This window comes from Astatotilapia calliptera, unplaced genomic scaffold (assembly GCF_900246225.1).
Source record: "Astatotilapia calliptera unplaced genomic scaffold, fAstCal1.2 U_scaffold_17, whole genome shotgun sequence".
NCBI classification, from domain to species: domain Eukaryota; kingdom Metazoa; phylum Chordata; class Actinopteri; order Cichliformes; family Cichlidae; genus Astatotilapia; species Astatotilapia calliptera.
Genome location: NW_020535696.1, coordinates 100,519 through 118,572, shown reverse-complemented (window position 1 = coordinate 118,572; position 18,054 = coordinate 100,519). Strand labels below are relative to the sequence as shown.

The window sequence follows — 18,054 nt, the reverse complement described above, 5'->3', positions numbered from 1 at the left end:
ATGCAAACTTCACACAAACAGCCCAGCTGGTGGATTCTAACCAACAACTTTCTTCCTGTGAGGCAACAGTATGAACCACAGTCATCCAGCTCATGGTGGTCTAAGAAGTTTGGAAGGAAAGTGACTAAACTTCTTTAGCTTTCTTGAAGACGTGTCACCTCTCATCTAAGAGGCTTTTTTCATTTCTAAAAGCAAACAGTAGAGAGTCTCAGGTATTTTAACCTCAGTGAGGGTCAAAGGTAGGGATGGGTATTGATAAGATTTTAATGATTCCGATTCCATTTTCGATTCTGTTTAACGATTCGATTCTCTTATCGATTCTTTTTTTTTTTTAAAAGGAGAACACTAAAGTCGATTAGCTTTGAACTGTGTTTTATATCTTCTCTTTGAACAAGATAGAAATTTAGGAGTAACATGGCCTTACAAACCCAACAGTGAGATCTTAAGAGATCCACAGCCTACGGCTCTTCAATGGGGTGTCACAGGGTCCCCAGGAAAAAAAATGTATATGTAAAATAATAAAATAAATATTCTCCTGTAGCAATAACAAAGTTTAACATAAATTATTCTGTAGCAATTACACAAGAATATCCAGTAATGTCCCTGCCTACAATTAAACACATTCACTTACCAAAGTGAAATCGGGGGCATCTGCTGTGGCAAATGGGTGCAAACCTTTGACCACAAACTTAGTCACTGCTCGGTGACATTCGTCTATCCTGGCCTGAAAGGAGACGCTAACGGTAGACTGCAGCGAGAACTGCCAGCATCTGAGCCAGCCAGACTCTGTCTCTCTCATCATGGTTATCTAAATGCAACGCACAGTAATAGCAGGTTTTGTAATAAGGTAAATCGCGCTAACATAATATGCAATGCTAATTGATTAGTTACCTGCAGTATTAACGGGAGAGAACGTGGAAACGCTACCGCTGCTACTGGGTTGAGCTTCGCTAGTCCGGAGCGGATCAAAAACACGACATTCGTTGAAAGCAATCGCGTGTTTTTTGAGCAAATGTTTTTGCATATTCGTAGTGTTTCCTCCCTTTGATGAAATCTCTACTTTGCAAGTATTGCACGTTGCCCTGTTGTCATCCTTTTTCATAAAGTGTAACCAAACTTTTGAGCGTTTGTGCCGCTCAGGCGCCGTGTTTCCTACTGGGTAAAAGACGCTACTCGTGTATCACTGGTTTGAAGTGTTTATGTGAGAGTTTGAACAAAGCATATTTGTGATGTTTATGAAAGTTACAGACAAATGTTGGCTGGTTCCTTGGTTCAGTTTAGTCTGGAGTATCGTGTTGGATACATCGCTGCTTGTTGCACTTGACTCACTGTTGTGTACAAGTTCATATATTAATAGTGTTTTATGCACAGAAATATTTTGATGAGCAGTAACTGCGTCATGTGAAAATTAATCTTTAAAAACACTTTTGTTCATTTTGATTTTGATTTTCTGTCAGTTTGATCCTGATGATGTTTAATCTTTACTTTAGTGCTCGGTTCTCTCTTCTACGTTAATGCTGAAGGTGAGAAATGTTTCTTTCATTTCTTCACATTGATATAATATGTATAATATTAATCTGATATTTTATATTTCATGCACCATTTGAAATCACATCCTGTTTCTCTGTTTGTGCATCGTTTTATTTAAGATACTAAATGGGTTTATAAACAGTGAGTGAGTTAAATCCTGCAGCTCTGTGCAGTCACTCTGTGGTTTTACTCAGAATATTAATTAACTGCTTTAATTTGTTTCATAAAAACACATCTTATTATTTTCAAGTCCAAATGTCACCAGGATGCAGTAAATCTTTTGACTCTTAACAGCAGCAATAAAAATCAGTTCAGCTTCAAAATGACTTGATGCTTCCATCAATCTCTAACTTGATGTGTTTATGTGAACAGTTCCCAATAAGCCCACCGTGATCCTCCAACCATCCTGGCCTCAGATATACAGCAGTGAGACAGTCACTGTCAGATGTGGAGGAAGTCAGTCGATGTTTGTATGGAGAGATGGCACATTAATCAGACCTCGAACATCTGAATACAGAATCAGCAGAGCTACTGAGTCTGACAGTGGAGGATACAGCTGCTGCACCATGAGTCTTTCAGTCTGCAGTGACATCATCACACTGACTGTATCATGTAAGTTGGACACATTTCATTGAGTCATATTGTTCTTTGTTTTAGTTTAGTAACAAAATCAGAGAAAATCGTAACAAACATTAAACACAGATGTGATGATCTCAGTTTCTTCAGTACCTGCACATGTGTAGTTTCCACCACTGCAGCTCAGAATTATACACAATTATTTTGTTTTTATAATTTATTTGAAGTTGTGGATCAAACATGATCAATAAATACAGAATGAGCAGAGCTGCTGTCTGATGATGGAAAATACAGATGCTGAAAAAAGAAAAGGCTGATCATCAACAGAGAAGAGTTCTGTTACCACATCACAGCCCTGGTTGGGGTTGGGGATAGCATATAGGGGTGGCTGTAGCTCAGGTGGCAGAGCAGGTCAGCCACTAATCAGAAGGTCGGTGGTTCGATCCCAGGCTGCATCCTGGCTGCATGCCAAATATCCTTGGGCAAGATACTAACCCCGTGTTTGCCTACTGGTGGTGGTCAGAGGGCCCGGTGGCGCCTGTGTCCGGCAGCCTCCCCTCTGTCAGTGCGCCCCAGGGCAGCTGTGGCTACAATGTAGCTTGCTATCGCCAGTGTGTGAATGTGTGTGTGCATGGGTGAATGACTGAATGTAGTGTAAAGCGCTTTGGGGTCCTATGGACTAGAAAAGCGCTATACAAATGCAGGCCATTTACCATTTACAGTATGAAAAACATCTGTGTAAATTATGACTGATAAATGCTGCTGACTGTGCACTGGTTATGCATCTTTATGCATATATATTTATGTGATCATGATCCTTAAAACAAACATTTAAATAAAAAACAGATTAAAAAATCTGATAATAAGAGCGACCACAATCAACTGGCCTCAGATCAGCTAACAGTGTATAGTTCACCTGTCTCTGCATTTAGGAGTACAGTTTGGTGACAGAGCATAAAAACAGTCTCACCTGATTCTTGATTCACTCTGATAAAGTTTTCATCATGTTATATACATCCAGTGTTAGCTCCTGGCTCTCTAGCTGGCTAACAGTTAGCTGAGATACCTGTGCTGTCCTCATGTGTGCTGCTGCCAGTTGTTGATTCTCATCAAATTTGTTTTGAAGACACTTTTTTGTTCTTGTGCTGTTGGTGCCTGTTTGCATCAAGTGTGATGATCACACTGAGATCAGGGACCGACCTACCTGAGAAACCTGAGATCTATTATTGAACTCCATCCACCTTCTTAACCCATCATCCAGGGTTGTGACATATTAAGCACTTACTGAATTAAAAAAATACATAAATTGTAAATTAATAAAAATAAATTGGATTTTTTTAAAATTACTATTGAGTTTTTATGTTGAAATCTTTATTTGTTATATAACAAAGTTTTTCCTGAAGCAACTGACAGTCTGATGTTTGTCTTTCCTGTAACATCAACAGCAAGTAAACCCAGAGCCACACTGACAGCACAAAGTTCAGTCATACCAGCAGGGGGCAGTGTGACACTGAGCTGCTCTGTGGAGGGCTCTGCTGGCTGGAAGTTTGACTGGTTCAGACGTGATTCACAGTTTTCTGGAGCTCAGAAAATAGGAGCTGGAAGATCAGAGCACACGATCAGTATTTCAGAAGGAGGCATCTATTACTGCAGAGGAGGGAGAGGAGATCCAGTTTTCTCCACAGAGGACAGTGCTGCAGTTACAATTCAGAAACAAGGTGAGGGCTAAGTTTTGTGGCAAGATAACACAAATTAATGATTAAATGAAAGTAACACATTATAAATATGATTTTTTTCTTATTCCTTGTTGATTTTTTTTTCAGTTTAATATTTGTGTTTATTTGTTTGTTAGGGAAAGTTTGGGCTGCTGTGAATCTGCAGCACAGCTGGTCTCAGATATTCACTGGTGACACAATCACTCTCAGATGTGAGATTCAGGGAGGTGAAGGAAAGGTGTGGAAATATGAATGGACAGCACCCAACACAAACAGCCCTCCAACATCCAGTGAATACAGGATCAGCAGAGTTTCAGTGTCCCACAGTGGAGACTACAGATGTCGGGGTAGCAGTGACTATCTCTTAACAGGATGGAGTGATGCAATCAGACTGACAGTTTCATGTGAGTTGGACCATGATTCATGCTGACATTTAATGTTTTCATGTTTACATCTGTCTTAACAGGAAAACTCCAACAATGATCCAGCTGTCTGCAGGCAGCTCAGGACAACAGTTTTTCTCACTGTGCAAACAGAAAGGAGAGACACCATGGAGGCTCTTAAAATATCAGCAGTTTAAAGAGGAATGTACAGAGATGACAGTTTGATAAGAGAATGATAAATCAGTGAAATCTTTAGTTTGTTAGACAGTCTAATGTGTCACATGCAGGGAAACTAATTAATCTTTGTGTTTGTAGATAAATTACTCTGTGAATGTTTAAAGTGTGATTAGTGCTGTAAGAAATGTATTCATGTTGATGATTTAATTTTTTTAATGGTTTTGTTTCTTCAACAGCAAGTAAACCCAGAGCCACACTGACAGCACAAAGTTCAGTCATACCAGCAGGGGGCAGTGTGACACTGAGCTGCTCTGTGGAGGGCTCTGCTGGCTGGAAGTTTGACTGGTTCAGACGTGATTCAGTCTCTTCTGAAGCTCAGCTCATGAGAGGAAATGAAGCAAACAGAGTTATTAGTGTCTCACAAGGAGGTCTGTACCACTGCAGAGGAGGGAGAGGAGATCCAGTTTACTACACAGAGGACAGCAGTGACGTCACTGTTGTGGAGACTTGTGAGTTTTAAACTTTCTGTTATTTAAGTTTCTCATGTGTTTCATAATAATAATAATAGATTGCATTTATATAGCGCTTTTCAAGGAACCCAAAGCGCTTTAAAATTCCAATATTCATTCACTCTCACACACTGGTGGAGGAAAGCTACAGTCGTAGCCACAGCTGCCCTGGGGCAGACTGACAGAAGTGAGGCTGTCATATCTTGCCATCGGCCCCTATGCGGTAGGGTAAAGTGTCTTGCCCAGGGACACAACAACCAGGACAGAGAGCCCAGGGATCGAACCGGCAACCTTCCAGTTAGAGATGCGCCACCCAACTCCCTGAGCCACGTTCATAGAAATGTAGAAATAAAATTTGTGGCATCAACTCCAGAAAAGACTAGAAAAACTGCATATTTATTGCTCATTAGCTGCTGTTAGTCTTTAAATTGTGTTTAATATTTGTGTTAAATATTTTTGGCCTCTCTTTCTAAATGCTTCCTCACATTAAACTGACTTTAAGTGGACATGAAAGACTGTGTATTAAGCCATAGAGCCCTAAAAACAGACAAACAAACATAAGGGTTAAACCTGAACATGTTTTCATCCGAGGTCATCAACAGCTCAGCTAACATCAGGTCAGATCAGGGTCGGTAACCCGCGGCTCTTCCGCCCCTCAGCTGTGGCTCCCGCAAGCTTTGGGTGAAAAAATGAAAAATAAAAGTCCCACACAACATCCCCAACATCTGCAGGAGGAAGTTTACAGAGTGAGAAAAAGAAAAGTGTGTTTATAGCAGCAGCTACTGCAGCCAGAGAGAGTCTGACAGGCCCAGCTGTGAGCCACATGTTAGTATCCAGCTGTTCACTGTGTTCACCGCCTCCAGAGGAAGAAAGTGTGCTGCTGTGACCTTCCCACGCCTCTCTCCATCTCTGCACTTTGCCATAAGTTGACCCAGAGCAGAAAGCTAGTTAGCAGCTACGAGCCAAACTCAGAACACTGAGCATCAGCCAGAGGTCTCCGTGGGTCAGAGCCGTGGATCTGGAGAGAAACCTGCCGTTCTGACACTCACGTCAACACGACAAAGTCTGCTTTCCATAAGGAGACAAATTTGTGTTGAAAGTGTTACAAATGTGCACAATATTATGATCAAGCAATGATTTGTACGCATTTGTTTCACACTGTGACTTGAAAGCAGCTCACATTTGTGGATCTGTGTGAAGCTGGCAGTTAAATTAGACTCAAAACCCCACGTGGGCACGAGACGTGATCTGTGCGTGTCAGGTGATTCGTCCACATGTATTTAAGCTGTTGTGAGCTGTGTATTATCACCAGATATGCTGTTATTGTGCAATAAATATCTTTATGTTTTCGACCCTGAGCTGATGTATTTTATACTCAGGGCTGCCCGTGGCTGCATGAAAACAACAGAAGATGATCGCTCATTGAAACGGACTGAAGACATAATTATATACAAATAGTTTTCATGATTATTCTTCTTATTTTACAATTATTGGACCACAGCTACATTTTATTTACTTATTCTGAACTCAAACAGACCTGCAGAGTGATGCTTTATTTAAAGTAGGCCTGCACAGGCCTGTGCTGTTTTTCTCCTCTTTAAAGTTTTTGTTCAAAAGTTCTTAAAAGGTAAAAAAGCTCTTCTTCTTATTAAGACATCTTGTATTGTATTAAGTATATTTATTATCATCTCTGAATTATGGACGGATGAATTTTAAAGAAAGAAATCTGAAAAACAATCCAGACGTTAAAATTTGTGCCTCAATGATCAGCAGTTACTCAGGTTTGTGTCGACACATTTGTACAATAGTTTGTGTGAACTGGAGACCTGAAAAGTTGCACACAAATCACTGCACACATCTGTAAATCTTACTTTCTGCTTGTGAATCATATTATACACAGTTGTACCACTTTCAAGGTAAATTTGTTGCCATAAAAACAAGGATATACTGTCCACCTTCACTCCCTGTCTCTGTAGCTGTAAGTGGTTCTTCAAAGGGAAAATGCAGCTGTTAGCTGTAATGTTAGGATTTGTAGATCACTTTATAAATGTGGAGTGTGTGGAGAACAGGCTGTGTGAGTCAGATACACCAGTGGGCCACCACACACGTGTACCACACGGTAAATAAATGTAAACACTGATTTTTAAATCCAACTTCATTTAAAGTCAAAATGTCACCAGGATGCAGTAAATCTTTCTCCTCTGAACAACAGCAAAAAGAAAATCAGGCTTCAAAATGACTTCGTGTTTCTATTTGTGTCTAACTGGATATTTTTCTGTGAACAGTTCCCAGTAAGCCCACTGTGACCCTGCAGCCATCCTGGCCTCAGATATACAGCGGTGAGACAGTCACTGTCAGATGTGAGATTCAGGGAGGTGAAGGAGCTCAGTGGACGTATGAATGGAGAGCAGCCAAGTTAAACACACCTCCAACATCCAATGAATACAGAATCATCAGAGCTACTGAGTCTGACAGTGGACGATACAGCTGCCGGGGCAGAAGGGACTATTTCTTCTCAGAGTGGAGTGATATCATCACACTGACTGTATCATGTAAGATCTTTCATCCAAATTATTTCAAATTACTTGTTAATCTAACCTTTAATTGGGAAAATCAGTTGTCTGCTTATTAAATAAAATCACAAATCAGATGTTAATTATTTTTTTTATTCTAGTAGACTTTCAAACATGATAACAGACAGTTTGTGTTTATATTTCAAAACTGATCATTTAACCATTTGTGGACAGGCTGCAGTCTTCAGTGTCCACGAACAGCATGTTTAACTGTCTGACTGGATACTTTGTAGCATCGTGAGCTCAGAACATTCCTTCCGCTAACAATTAGCAAAGCTAGCTGGCCAGCAACAGCAAGCAAAGCATCAACACTGATCATTTTATTAAGGATGAAAGAATTTAGACCATTTTTAACTCTCAGTGATGCCACATGTGTTCTTTTGAATTTGGGACCTGAAGCTGAGTTTTAATCCAGATTACTGAGGATTCTGACTGTGGTAGCCGTGATGCTCCGACAATCCTTCAAGCGGTGTAGCTTTTACCAAAGTTGTACTAAAACATTTTTGGACTGATTTTTGAGCACCACGTACCACATAAAACCGGTTCGAGGTGAGTAAGCACAACTACAATTCATAAATAAAGCGCACCGGATTATAAGGTGCACTGTCGATTTTTGAGAAAATTAAAGGATTTTAAGTGTGCCTTACAGTCCAAAAAATTCCGTACTTGGAGACAGAAAAACAAGGTATTTTAAAACTTTACTTACAGTGTAGAGCACTAACATTGCTGCTTGTGAGTTGAAATTCATGCTGGGATACCTGGCTGCCCCACGTCCACAGTACCATCAGTTCATAGCAGCAATTTTCTAATATCGATCTGTCCTGACTTACTGTGCATGGTAACCAATCAGATGTTAGACAAGAGGCAGCGCTAAACAAGATCCTCCAAAACTGACATTTGGACTCCATCTTTTTTTTTAGTTGAATAAAACTCAACAGACTCCCACGTGGTCTCATTTTATTGGAGGCTTTATTGGAGTCTGTCAGCCTCTCTGATTTTTTAGTTTTTCTATGTCGATCAGTTGTTTACATCATTGGAAATTAAATTATAGGATTATAGAAAACTACCTAAACTTGAACCATGTCAGTGATGACTGATGGTCACGGTGCTCTCACAATAACAGACACCATTCAGTTTAGTGTCACTTTTGACTGTTATTAAAGGAAAATGCAGAGAGCACAAAAAACATCTAAAAGTAATTTGTTTGTGCAGCATTCGTCTTTGAATAGTGAAGCTGTAGTGCAGTTTTGTATGAAGACACTCAGTCTAATGCAGGGGTCAGCAACCTTTTACACCCAAAGAGCCATTTGGACGCAATTTCCACGCAAAAGAAAACACTGGGAGCCGCAAATACTTTTTGACATCTAAAATGAAGATAACACTGTATATATTGTTTTTTTTTACCTTTATGCTTTGTGTGAACAACTAAGGTGTGTTGCTTATGAAATCCATGAAGTGCTACAGAGAAACTTACATTTTATTTATGTAATGAACACATTTTGAACTCTTAAAGAAATATAACAAAAGGAAAGACACCCAGCTGAACTAAAATGATCCGTGTAGCAAACAAAAACTGTTTTGAGCCGCCACTTTTATATCGCCTTTGGGCTTTTGGAGCCATGACCTGACTTTTAAAAAATGATTGGAAACAAAGCACTATGCTGCTAAAAGATGAAAAATAGGTATTTGCAAAATTCTGCCTAAATATGTATTTTACCTGGTCAATGTGTGTGGTCTGGCGGGGCGTGGTCTGAAGCGCTGCTGCAGGGGAGGCGGACGCACCTGAGCGACACCCGCAATCATGCCTCGCCGCCTTAACGTCTGTGCTCTCTATGCTGTTGTTGGTGTGTGTCGGGCTGTGAGCTGAAAAGCTACAGCCGGCTGTATGCGTACAGCAACCGTGTGAAAAGTGGTTAATAAAGAGATGCTGAAAAGCGTGTTCATGGAAACATCGTCGGGTCTGCCGTGGTATGTTTACAATGGGACTTCTGCTCCTGAACCTCTGTGCACAGCGTCTGCAAATCAGGGCTTTCATCTTTACGCAGGACAAAGCTGTCGTCTGTGAGGCGTGAGCGGTGTTTGTTTTTAACATAGTTCACGGAGGAGAATAGCTGCTGACATAATGTGGATCCGAAGATCCATAATTGGCCTACCTGGGGTTGAAAGTCTCGATAAATGCATGTCGTTTCAGCGGGTATGACGCTTATTTTGAGCGATGAAAAAAATAATAGAATAGAATTGTATTTTTATATTTTAAGATCACAATAATCTTCCAATTTAGAACTACAAGTTAAAAAAGAACTAACATAAATAAATGACACTTCAGCTAAATACTTCTAATTTATTTTCCCAAACCACGCGGAGCCGCACTGTAAGGACTAAAGAGGCGCATGTTGCCGACCCCTGGTCTAATGTGTCACATGCAGGCAAATACTTTTTGTTTGGTGCTAGAAGCTAAATGACTGAGTGAATGTGTAAAGTCTGATCATTTCTATAACAAAGTTCTTCCTGAAGCAAGTGACAATCTGATAAACTTTTTCCTGTAAACGCAACAGCAAGTAAACCCAGAGCCACACTGACAGCACAAAGTTCAGTCATACCAGCAGGGGGCAGTGTGACACTGAGCTGCTCTGTGGAGGGCTCTGCTGGCTGGAAGTTTGACTGGTTCAGACGTGATTCAGAGTTTTCTGGAGCTCAGAAAATAGGAGCTGGAACATCAGAGCACACGATCAGTATTTCAGAAGGAGGCATCTATTACTGCAGAGGAGGGAGAGGAGATCCAGTTTTCTCCACAGAGGACAGTGCTGCAGTTACAATTCAGAAACAAGGTGAGGGTGAAATTTTGTTGTGAAATAAAACGAAACATCATGATTAAACTGAAGTAACAATTGATTTATGATTTTTTTCAGTTTAATATTTGTGTTTATTTGTTTGTTAGGGAAAGTTATGGCTGCTGTGAAACTGCAGCACAGCTGGTCTCAGATATTCACTGGTGAGACAATCACTCTCAGATGTGAGATTCAGGGAGGTGAAGGAAAGGTGTGGAAATATGAATGGACAGCACCCAACACAAACAGCCCTCCAACATCCAGTGAATACAGGATCAGCAGAGTTTCAGTGTCCCACAGTGGAGACTACAGATGTCGGGGTAGCAGTGACTATCTCTTAACAGGATGGAGTGATGCCTTCAGACTGACAGTTTCATGTGAGTTGGACCATGATTCATGCTGACATTTCATGTTTTCATGTTTACATCTGTCTTAACAGGAAAACTCCAACAATGATCCAGCTGTCTGCAGGCAGCTCAGGACAACAGTTTTTCTCACTGTGCAAACAGAAAGGAGAGACACCATGGAGGCTCTTAAAATATCAGCAGTTTAAAGAGGAATGTGCAGAGATGACAGTTTGATAAGAGAATGATAAATCAGTGAAATCTTTAGTTTGTTAAACAGTCTAATGTGTCACATGCAGGTAGGGATGGGAATGGATAAGAATTGATTGATTCTCATTGGCTCCACTTTGAGAGTCGCCACCATCTCTAAGCACAATATCAAAGACATTCATGCAGATTAATTAGAGGCTGTGAGGTCAAATGTTTGCATGTTGGAGGTATTTCCCCTCTTTGTTGGAATCAGTGTTGGGATCATTTCTCAAAAATAGTAAAGCAAAAAAGTTCTTACGCAAAACCAGCACAAAGAGACTTTAAATTGGTCGTCATGGTGATTCTACTGTAGAAACATGAACAGGTAGAAACGGAGCTGCAGCCTGACTGCTCATCAGTTTCTTACCTGTTGAAATTCATCACTCTGGGTTATTGGCTAGCTTAGTGTTAGCGTACTGTCTGTGCAGGTACTTTGAAGAGCTGAAGTTGTGTTAACAGTTGATCACGTTAATGCAGTTGTTTCTGTCCTGCAGCAGTGTCCACTTTACCATCGTTCCCATCCTTTGTGCAGTAACAATAAAAGTAATTTCTGCACCACCATTTTCCTCCTTTGATACAAACTGGAATCAGCTGATCGTAGCGAGAGTGCAAGAACCAATGAACAGGATTAATAAGCAAGTGGACTAACAATTCCCAGGACTGGGACTACTGTGATCCAGTTCTCTACTCCCATGACTACATGAAGGATTACCAATTTCTTTTTATGTTTTTAGATTAATTACTCAGCGAATGTTTAAAGTTTGATCAGTACTGTGACAAGAGTATTCTTGGTAATGATTTAATGTTTTACTTATTTTGTTTCTTCAACAGCAAGTAAACCCAGAGCCACACTGACAGCACAAAGTTCAGTCATACCAGCAGGGGGCAGTGTGACACTGAGCTGCTCTGTGGAGGGCTCTGCTGGCTGGAAGTTTGACTGGTTCAGACGTGATTCAGTCTCTTCTAAAGCTCAGCTCATGAGAGGAAATGAAGCAAACAGAGTTATTAGTGTCTCACAAGGAGGTCTGTACCACTGCAGAGGAGGGAGAGGAGATCCAGTTTACTACACAGAGGACAGCAGTGACGTCACAGTTAGAGAAACTCGTGAGTTTAATTATTTTATTTCTACAACACTAAGAGGTCATTATGTAATGTGTGCTAACAACTTTATCTAATAGCTGTGAGTTTATTAACCCTCAGATAAGTTTTCTGCTCATTAAGATTACTTGGAAATGTGGGAAAATAGAAACATTTATTCAACTTTGTTTTTGATTTAAGTCCAAAATTGTGAGATTAAGGACTCACCCTCACAGAGAATGTGCTCTCCAAAAAACATCAACAAAACGATTCAGACCTTTAAAAAATTTGTTTTAGCTACAAAACTTCAAATTGAGGAGAAAAATGAGATCTTGCAGTGAAAAGTTTCAGATTTTGTTTTAATAACAAACAACAAAACAATTGTTTCTGTGTTACAGTGTTGATGTAAACACCAGCCGTACCTGCAGGTGTAAACATGAGACTGTGCTGTAACAATGTAAACACTGTATATGAGAGTTGTGTTGGATCTGATTGTTCAGCGTTCAGCATGGTGATGGCTGAGGGATCAAAGCTGTTCCTTAGTTTGTTAGTTCTTGTCTTTATGGCTCTGAAATGTCTGCCTGAAGGTAGACGTTCACACAGTGCATGACCTGGGTGAGATGGATCCTGAAGGGTTTTCTTCGTGTTCCTGAGACTGCGGGAGCTGTGCAGGTCTTCAAGTGAGGGCAAAGGATGGCCGACTATCCTCTGGGTGACCTGTATAACCCTGTGGAGCTATTTCCTCTGTGCTACTGTGCAGCTGTGCTATACAGTTCTTCATGTAGCACAGTATGCTATCAAAAACCAGCTACAGGTCAGGGTGTTTGAGAATATCTCAGTGCATCCTGATGAAACAGTCCTGCCTGTGGACAGGTTTTCACTGTCTTTGTACTGATTGTAGCAATTTTACAAAGTGGGATGTGGCCGTGATCAAAAACAGTTATCAGTGGACAGACTGGCCCGAGGTGTGGTTTAACCCTGTAGCCTGTTTGAGGTTGATTTTTTTTTTCACTCACATTACTCTCATGTTTTAAACATCAGAAGTTTTATGTTTCTATTTGTCTCTAACTGGATATTTGTCTGTGAACAGTTCCCAGTAAGCCCACTGTGACCCTGCAGCCATCCTGGACTCAGATATACAGCGGTGAGACAGTCACTGTCAGATGTGAGATTCAGGGAGGTGAAGGAGCTCAGTGGACGTATGAATGGAGAGCAGCCAAGTTAAACACACCTCCAACATCCAATGAATACAGAATCATCAGAGCTACTGAGTCTGACAGTGGAGGATACAGCTGCCGGGGCAGAAGGGACTATTTCTTCTCAGAGTGGAGTGATATCATCACACTGACTGTATCATGTAAGATCTTTCATCCAGAGTATCTAAATAAGGAAAAAGCACTTCTTCTTTCTTACAGCTTTATAACTGTCTTTCATGTTGGTCAGTAAAATGTTTAGTTTTTATTCCAGCAACAAAAACCTGAACAGCAGCTTTTTATTCACAGTGAAGAGAACAAAACATATGAGAGTAACTTCTCTGCTGTGCAGCTCTAATACATGAAAGATGAAATGCAGAACAAATGCTGAATCTGTCTCAGCTGCTCCACCACATCCACTAAGAAACATTAAATCCACTGATTGTTCCTCATGTGTGTTTTTAACTTAGAAATGCAGCCAGTTAAATATGAAAGATTAGTGTTGTGTTTGTGTGATAGTTGTACAGTTTGTTGCAGCTTCACCATTAAAGTTATGTGATATTTATTATTGACATATTTCCACCAAGTTATTTCAACTGGTTTGATTCAGTCATTGACTTTTGTTCTTTGTCTAAACTGAACTGCAGATAAACCAAAGGCCAAACTGAGAGCTGATAACACAGCTGTTCCAGTAGGGGGCAGTGTGACCCTGACCTGCTCTGTGAACCCATCATCATCATCTGGATGGAAATACTACTGGTACAGAGATGAGAAATCCTCTGAAGCCCTGACCACACAAGATGCAGTTTTCCACTCAAATGGACAAATCAGTGTCTCACAGGAAGGACTCTACAGGTGCAGAGGAGGAAGAGGAAACCCAGTTTACTACACAGAGGACAGCCAGTCAGTCAGGATTGGGAAAACTGGTGAGTTTAACATAAAGTCAGATAAATTCCTGATTAAGGAGGAAGATGAAGAAAAAAAAAACTTCAACATTTTTGACATTCATGTGTTTTTATTGTACTTTCTTGAACAGTAACAGCCTCAAACAGGCCTGTTGTGACTCTGTATCCAAACTGGTCTGAGATATACAGAGGAGAGACGATCACTGTCAGATGTGAGATCCATGGAGGAGACACTGAGTGGGATTATGAGTGGGAAACAAACAGCATGATAAAAGCTCCAAATCAAAATGAATACAGGATTATATCTGCTTCATCATCCAACAGTGGAAACTATCGCTGTAAGGGCAGAATGAAAAGTTCACAGCATGAAACAACAGAGTGGAGTGATTCAGTCACACTGACAGTTTCTGACAGTAAGTAGAGTCATAGTTCATTTAACCTGGAAATAGAAACAGTTTGTAAAAATGTGTTTTTATTAGTACATGTTGAGATATTTGACATGTTTAGATAGTCTCACTCTTAAAGTTCATCATAAATATTTGTGAGTCAACATTTTAGTGACATTGAATTCAGAGTTAAGAGACGAAAGATTGAGAGCAAATCTTTGTTGAACAGATGAACCCCGTCCTGTCCTCACTGTGTCTCCATCATGGCTGAGTCCTGGAGCCTCAGTAACTCTGAACTGTGAGGTTGAACATCCGTCTGCAGGATGGAGCTTCTACTGGTATAAAGCTGTTCCTGATCTATCAGAGAAATCCTCCAGTTATGAGCTGCTACCTGATGGCAGTGGGACTGCACAGGACTCCTACATCATTCATGGACAGACACACACAGCAGGATATGTGTGCAGAGCTGGAAGAGGAGACCCAGAGTATCACACTGATCACAGTCGACCAAAGTTTGTCTGGTCTGCAGGTCAGTTTGAGGAATTATAATCTTCATGTTGATGATTTGAAAGTCTGTAAATCTGGCTGCATGACTATCAGGACTCCTGTGAACCACACAAAAGGCAAATGTATATTTCCACGGTGATATTTTTAATCCTAACATCTGTGAGCTTTGTGTCTTCACTGGATGTTGTTTCCAGATGTTCATTCAGCAGCGTCTCTCACAGTGAGTCCTGACAGAGTGCAACACTTCACCTCTGACTCTGTCTCACTGACCTGTGAGGGAAACTTCACTGAGTGGAGAGTGAGGAAGTTCTCTGAGGACGGCCGACTGTACTCTGACTGTAGGAGAATGACTGGATCCACATGTAACATCCACACATCAAAGTCAGATACTGCAGTGTACTGGTGTGAGTCTGGATCAGGAGAGTTCAGCAGTGCAGTCAACATCACTGTACAGAGTATGTTATTATACATTTACTTCTTGGATTTGGATGATTTAGATGTCACATGAACATTTGTCCCAGCTTTGCTGTATGTGAAGTCATTTCATGTGGGAAAAATAAAACACATACAGCAGTTTTTAAATACACAAGATCAGATCTTCATGATGAAAAACATTTGTACAATCTGTTCTTATTATTGTTTGTCAGCTTTTTCTCAAAGTGTGCACCAGCTGATGTGACTGAAACAATTGTGTGTGATTGTTTCACAGATGATGGTAATGGTCCTATCCTGGTGAGTCCTGTTCATCCTGTGACTGAGGGAGCTTCTGTTAGTCTGAGCTGCAGTTTGAGAACACAAAAAATACTTTCCAATGTGTTTTTCTATCACAATGACAAACTTATTGAAAATGATCCCCGAGGGGAGCTGAAGATCTCTGCAGTGTCAAAGTCTGATGAAGGTTTCTACAAGTGTCAGTACTCAGGAAGAGAGTCAGCACAGAGCTGGATGTCAGTTAAAGGTGAGCAGGATCAAAACATCTGATGGAGTTTTATAAATGAATTTTGTTTTAAGGCTTGAAGTCACCTCGCTTTATTTTCTGAGAACTTTCCTAAAATGATTTTATGAATTATAAAGTATAATTAAACTTTATTGTTTGTTGTCACAGTAACTGTGTCAGGAGCTGACAGCTCTTCATCTCCTGTGTGGTTGACTGTTCGACTGGTTTGTGGAGTCTCTCTCATTATTATTCTCCTGCTCTTGTTGTATCGCTGCACAACAACCAACAGTGAGACCTTTTCCTTTACTTAACACAAACTCTTTATCCTTCAAAGTCGCAAATCCATCATGAGGTTCATTTAAAAGCAAAAGTCTTATTTTACATTTTTAATAAAGGTGCTGTTAATGAGCAGATGTTTAATCAACACCATCAGCAGCAAGTGTACTCCTCTCTTCTTGCTGGTTAGTTTTTCATCCAGTTATAATATTTTACTGCTGTTTGCAACAAGACTGTACTTATTAAATCTGCTGCAGCTTTTAATATAAATGTTATTTTCAATAATATTTGTTTTTTAAAATAACATCACAGACATGAGGTGACTGATTTTCTCTGACCTGCAGGTGATCGTTGTGGCTATGAGATAATCAGAAGGTCTGAAAACTCTGAAAATGGTAAAGTATCAACTTTCATTTATATTGAGCTTATGGACGCTGGATGATTATATAATAACTGTGTTTAACATTGAAGTCCATGCGTCCAACTATTTTCTTACACTTGAGGACCAGGTCGTGGGGGCAGCATCCTAAACAGAGAGGCCACATCCTCCAGCTTGTCTGGGGGAACACCAAGGCTTCCCACACCAGCCGAGAGATATAATCTCTTCAGCATTTCCTTGTTTTGCCCCAGGGTCTCCTCACAGTGGGACATGCCTGAAAAACATCACACATGAGGCATCCTTGTCAGATGCCTGAACCACCTCAAATGTGGTTCTACTCTGAGCCCCTCCCACATGGCCAAACACCTAACGCTATCTCTAAAGGAGAAGCAAGCCAAACTTCGAAGTAAGCTTATTTCCACTGCTTATATCCACGATCTCGTTCTTTGGGGTCACTAACGCAGAGCTTGTGACCATAAGTGAGGGTAGAGATGTAAACTGAGAGCTTCACTTTTACGGTCAGTTCTCTCTTCATCTTGACGTACCGGTACAGTGGACGTAGCACCAATCTACTCCCCTCTCCTCCTGCGAGTGGTGGGCCTATAGGAGGGTGGACCCATGTCCTTTTTTTGGGCTATGCCCAGCTGGGCCCCATGGACCAATGCCTGGCCACCAGGTGCTTGCTCTTAGGCACCCTCCCCAGGCCTTGCTTCATGGCGGGACCCCATTAACCCTTTCAAGGGCAGAGTGAACTGTTCCTTTCATTCAGGTTTTTTTTTTTTATTATTCTTTGTCTGGTCCTGGGTGAGGGACCGGATAAAATTTGCCATGGGAGACCCCACCAGGAGCCCCCCCCCCCCCCCCCCCCTCCTCCTCCAACAACAACACAGCCCCTGGGATCCATGGGACACACAAACCCCTCCAAGATAATAATTTAGAGATTCACGGAAGGGAACATTAACATCAGTAAGATTATTATTTCATTGCTGCCAATGTCGCATCTGTGATTCAGCTCAAAGTCATTAACAAGACAAGTGAGTGCACAAAATGTGAGATTTTAAATGCAAAATGTACATTGGTAATTATTCTCACTGATAATAAATGCATTTAAGCAGAGAACAGAAGGTGTTTGTTTTGAAATGCTTTCATTTGATCACCTCAACAGGGCAACGTGGTGACGCAGAGGAGAGCTCTGACTACAATGATGTCAATCTGTCAGGGTGCTGGGTCGTTGACCAAAGATTCTGAGGTTATTTTGCTTTTGTGAGTCTCTCTGTGAAAGTGTGAAGATGGTCTAGGTTTAAGTTTATACAGTTTAAGCAGTAGTTTAGTTCTTTCTATGTTTCTGAGTTTTCTTGTATTTCCAGTTTATGGTTTGTTGTCTGTGAGGTTCCACTTGTGTGTTTGTCTCATCCCTGTGTCGCTTGTGAGAGTCTGTTGTGTCATCCATGTCTCTGCTCACTCGCCCTCCGTGTGTCTTAGTAGTGTCAGTGTGTTTTGTCTTCTCCTT

The 18,054-nt window shown here is 40.8% G+C and overlaps 1 protein-coding gene across 1 annotated transcript; it reads left to right on the top strand.

The window, feature by feature from the left end:
- Window positions 1-218: 218 nt before the first annotated feature.
- LOC113017635 (Fc receptor-like protein 5) lies at window positions 219-17,792 on the top strand. Its single transcript, XM_026160776.1, has 20 exons — window positions 219-239; window positions 1,491-1,523; window positions 1,903-2,142; window positions 3,552-3,824; window positions 3,959-4,225; window positions 4,618-4,890; window positions 7,176-7,442; window positions 10,019-10,291; window positions 10,402-10,668; window positions 11,716-11,988; window positions 13,052-13,318; window positions 13,802-14,080; window positions 14,191-14,472; window positions 14,675-14,974; window positions 15,147-15,407; window positions 15,662-15,910; window positions 16,058-16,177; window positions 16,285-16,350; window positions 16,510-16,560; window positions 17,710-17,792. Exons 3-20 carry the CDS (start codon window positions 1,995-1,997, stop codon window positions 17,790-17,792), a joined length of 3,999 nt encoding a protein of 1,332 aa, XP_026016561.1. The 5' UTR covers window positions 219-239; window positions 1,491-1,523; window positions 1,903-1,994.
- The last annotated feature ends 262 nt before the right edge of the window (window positions 17,793-18,054 follow it).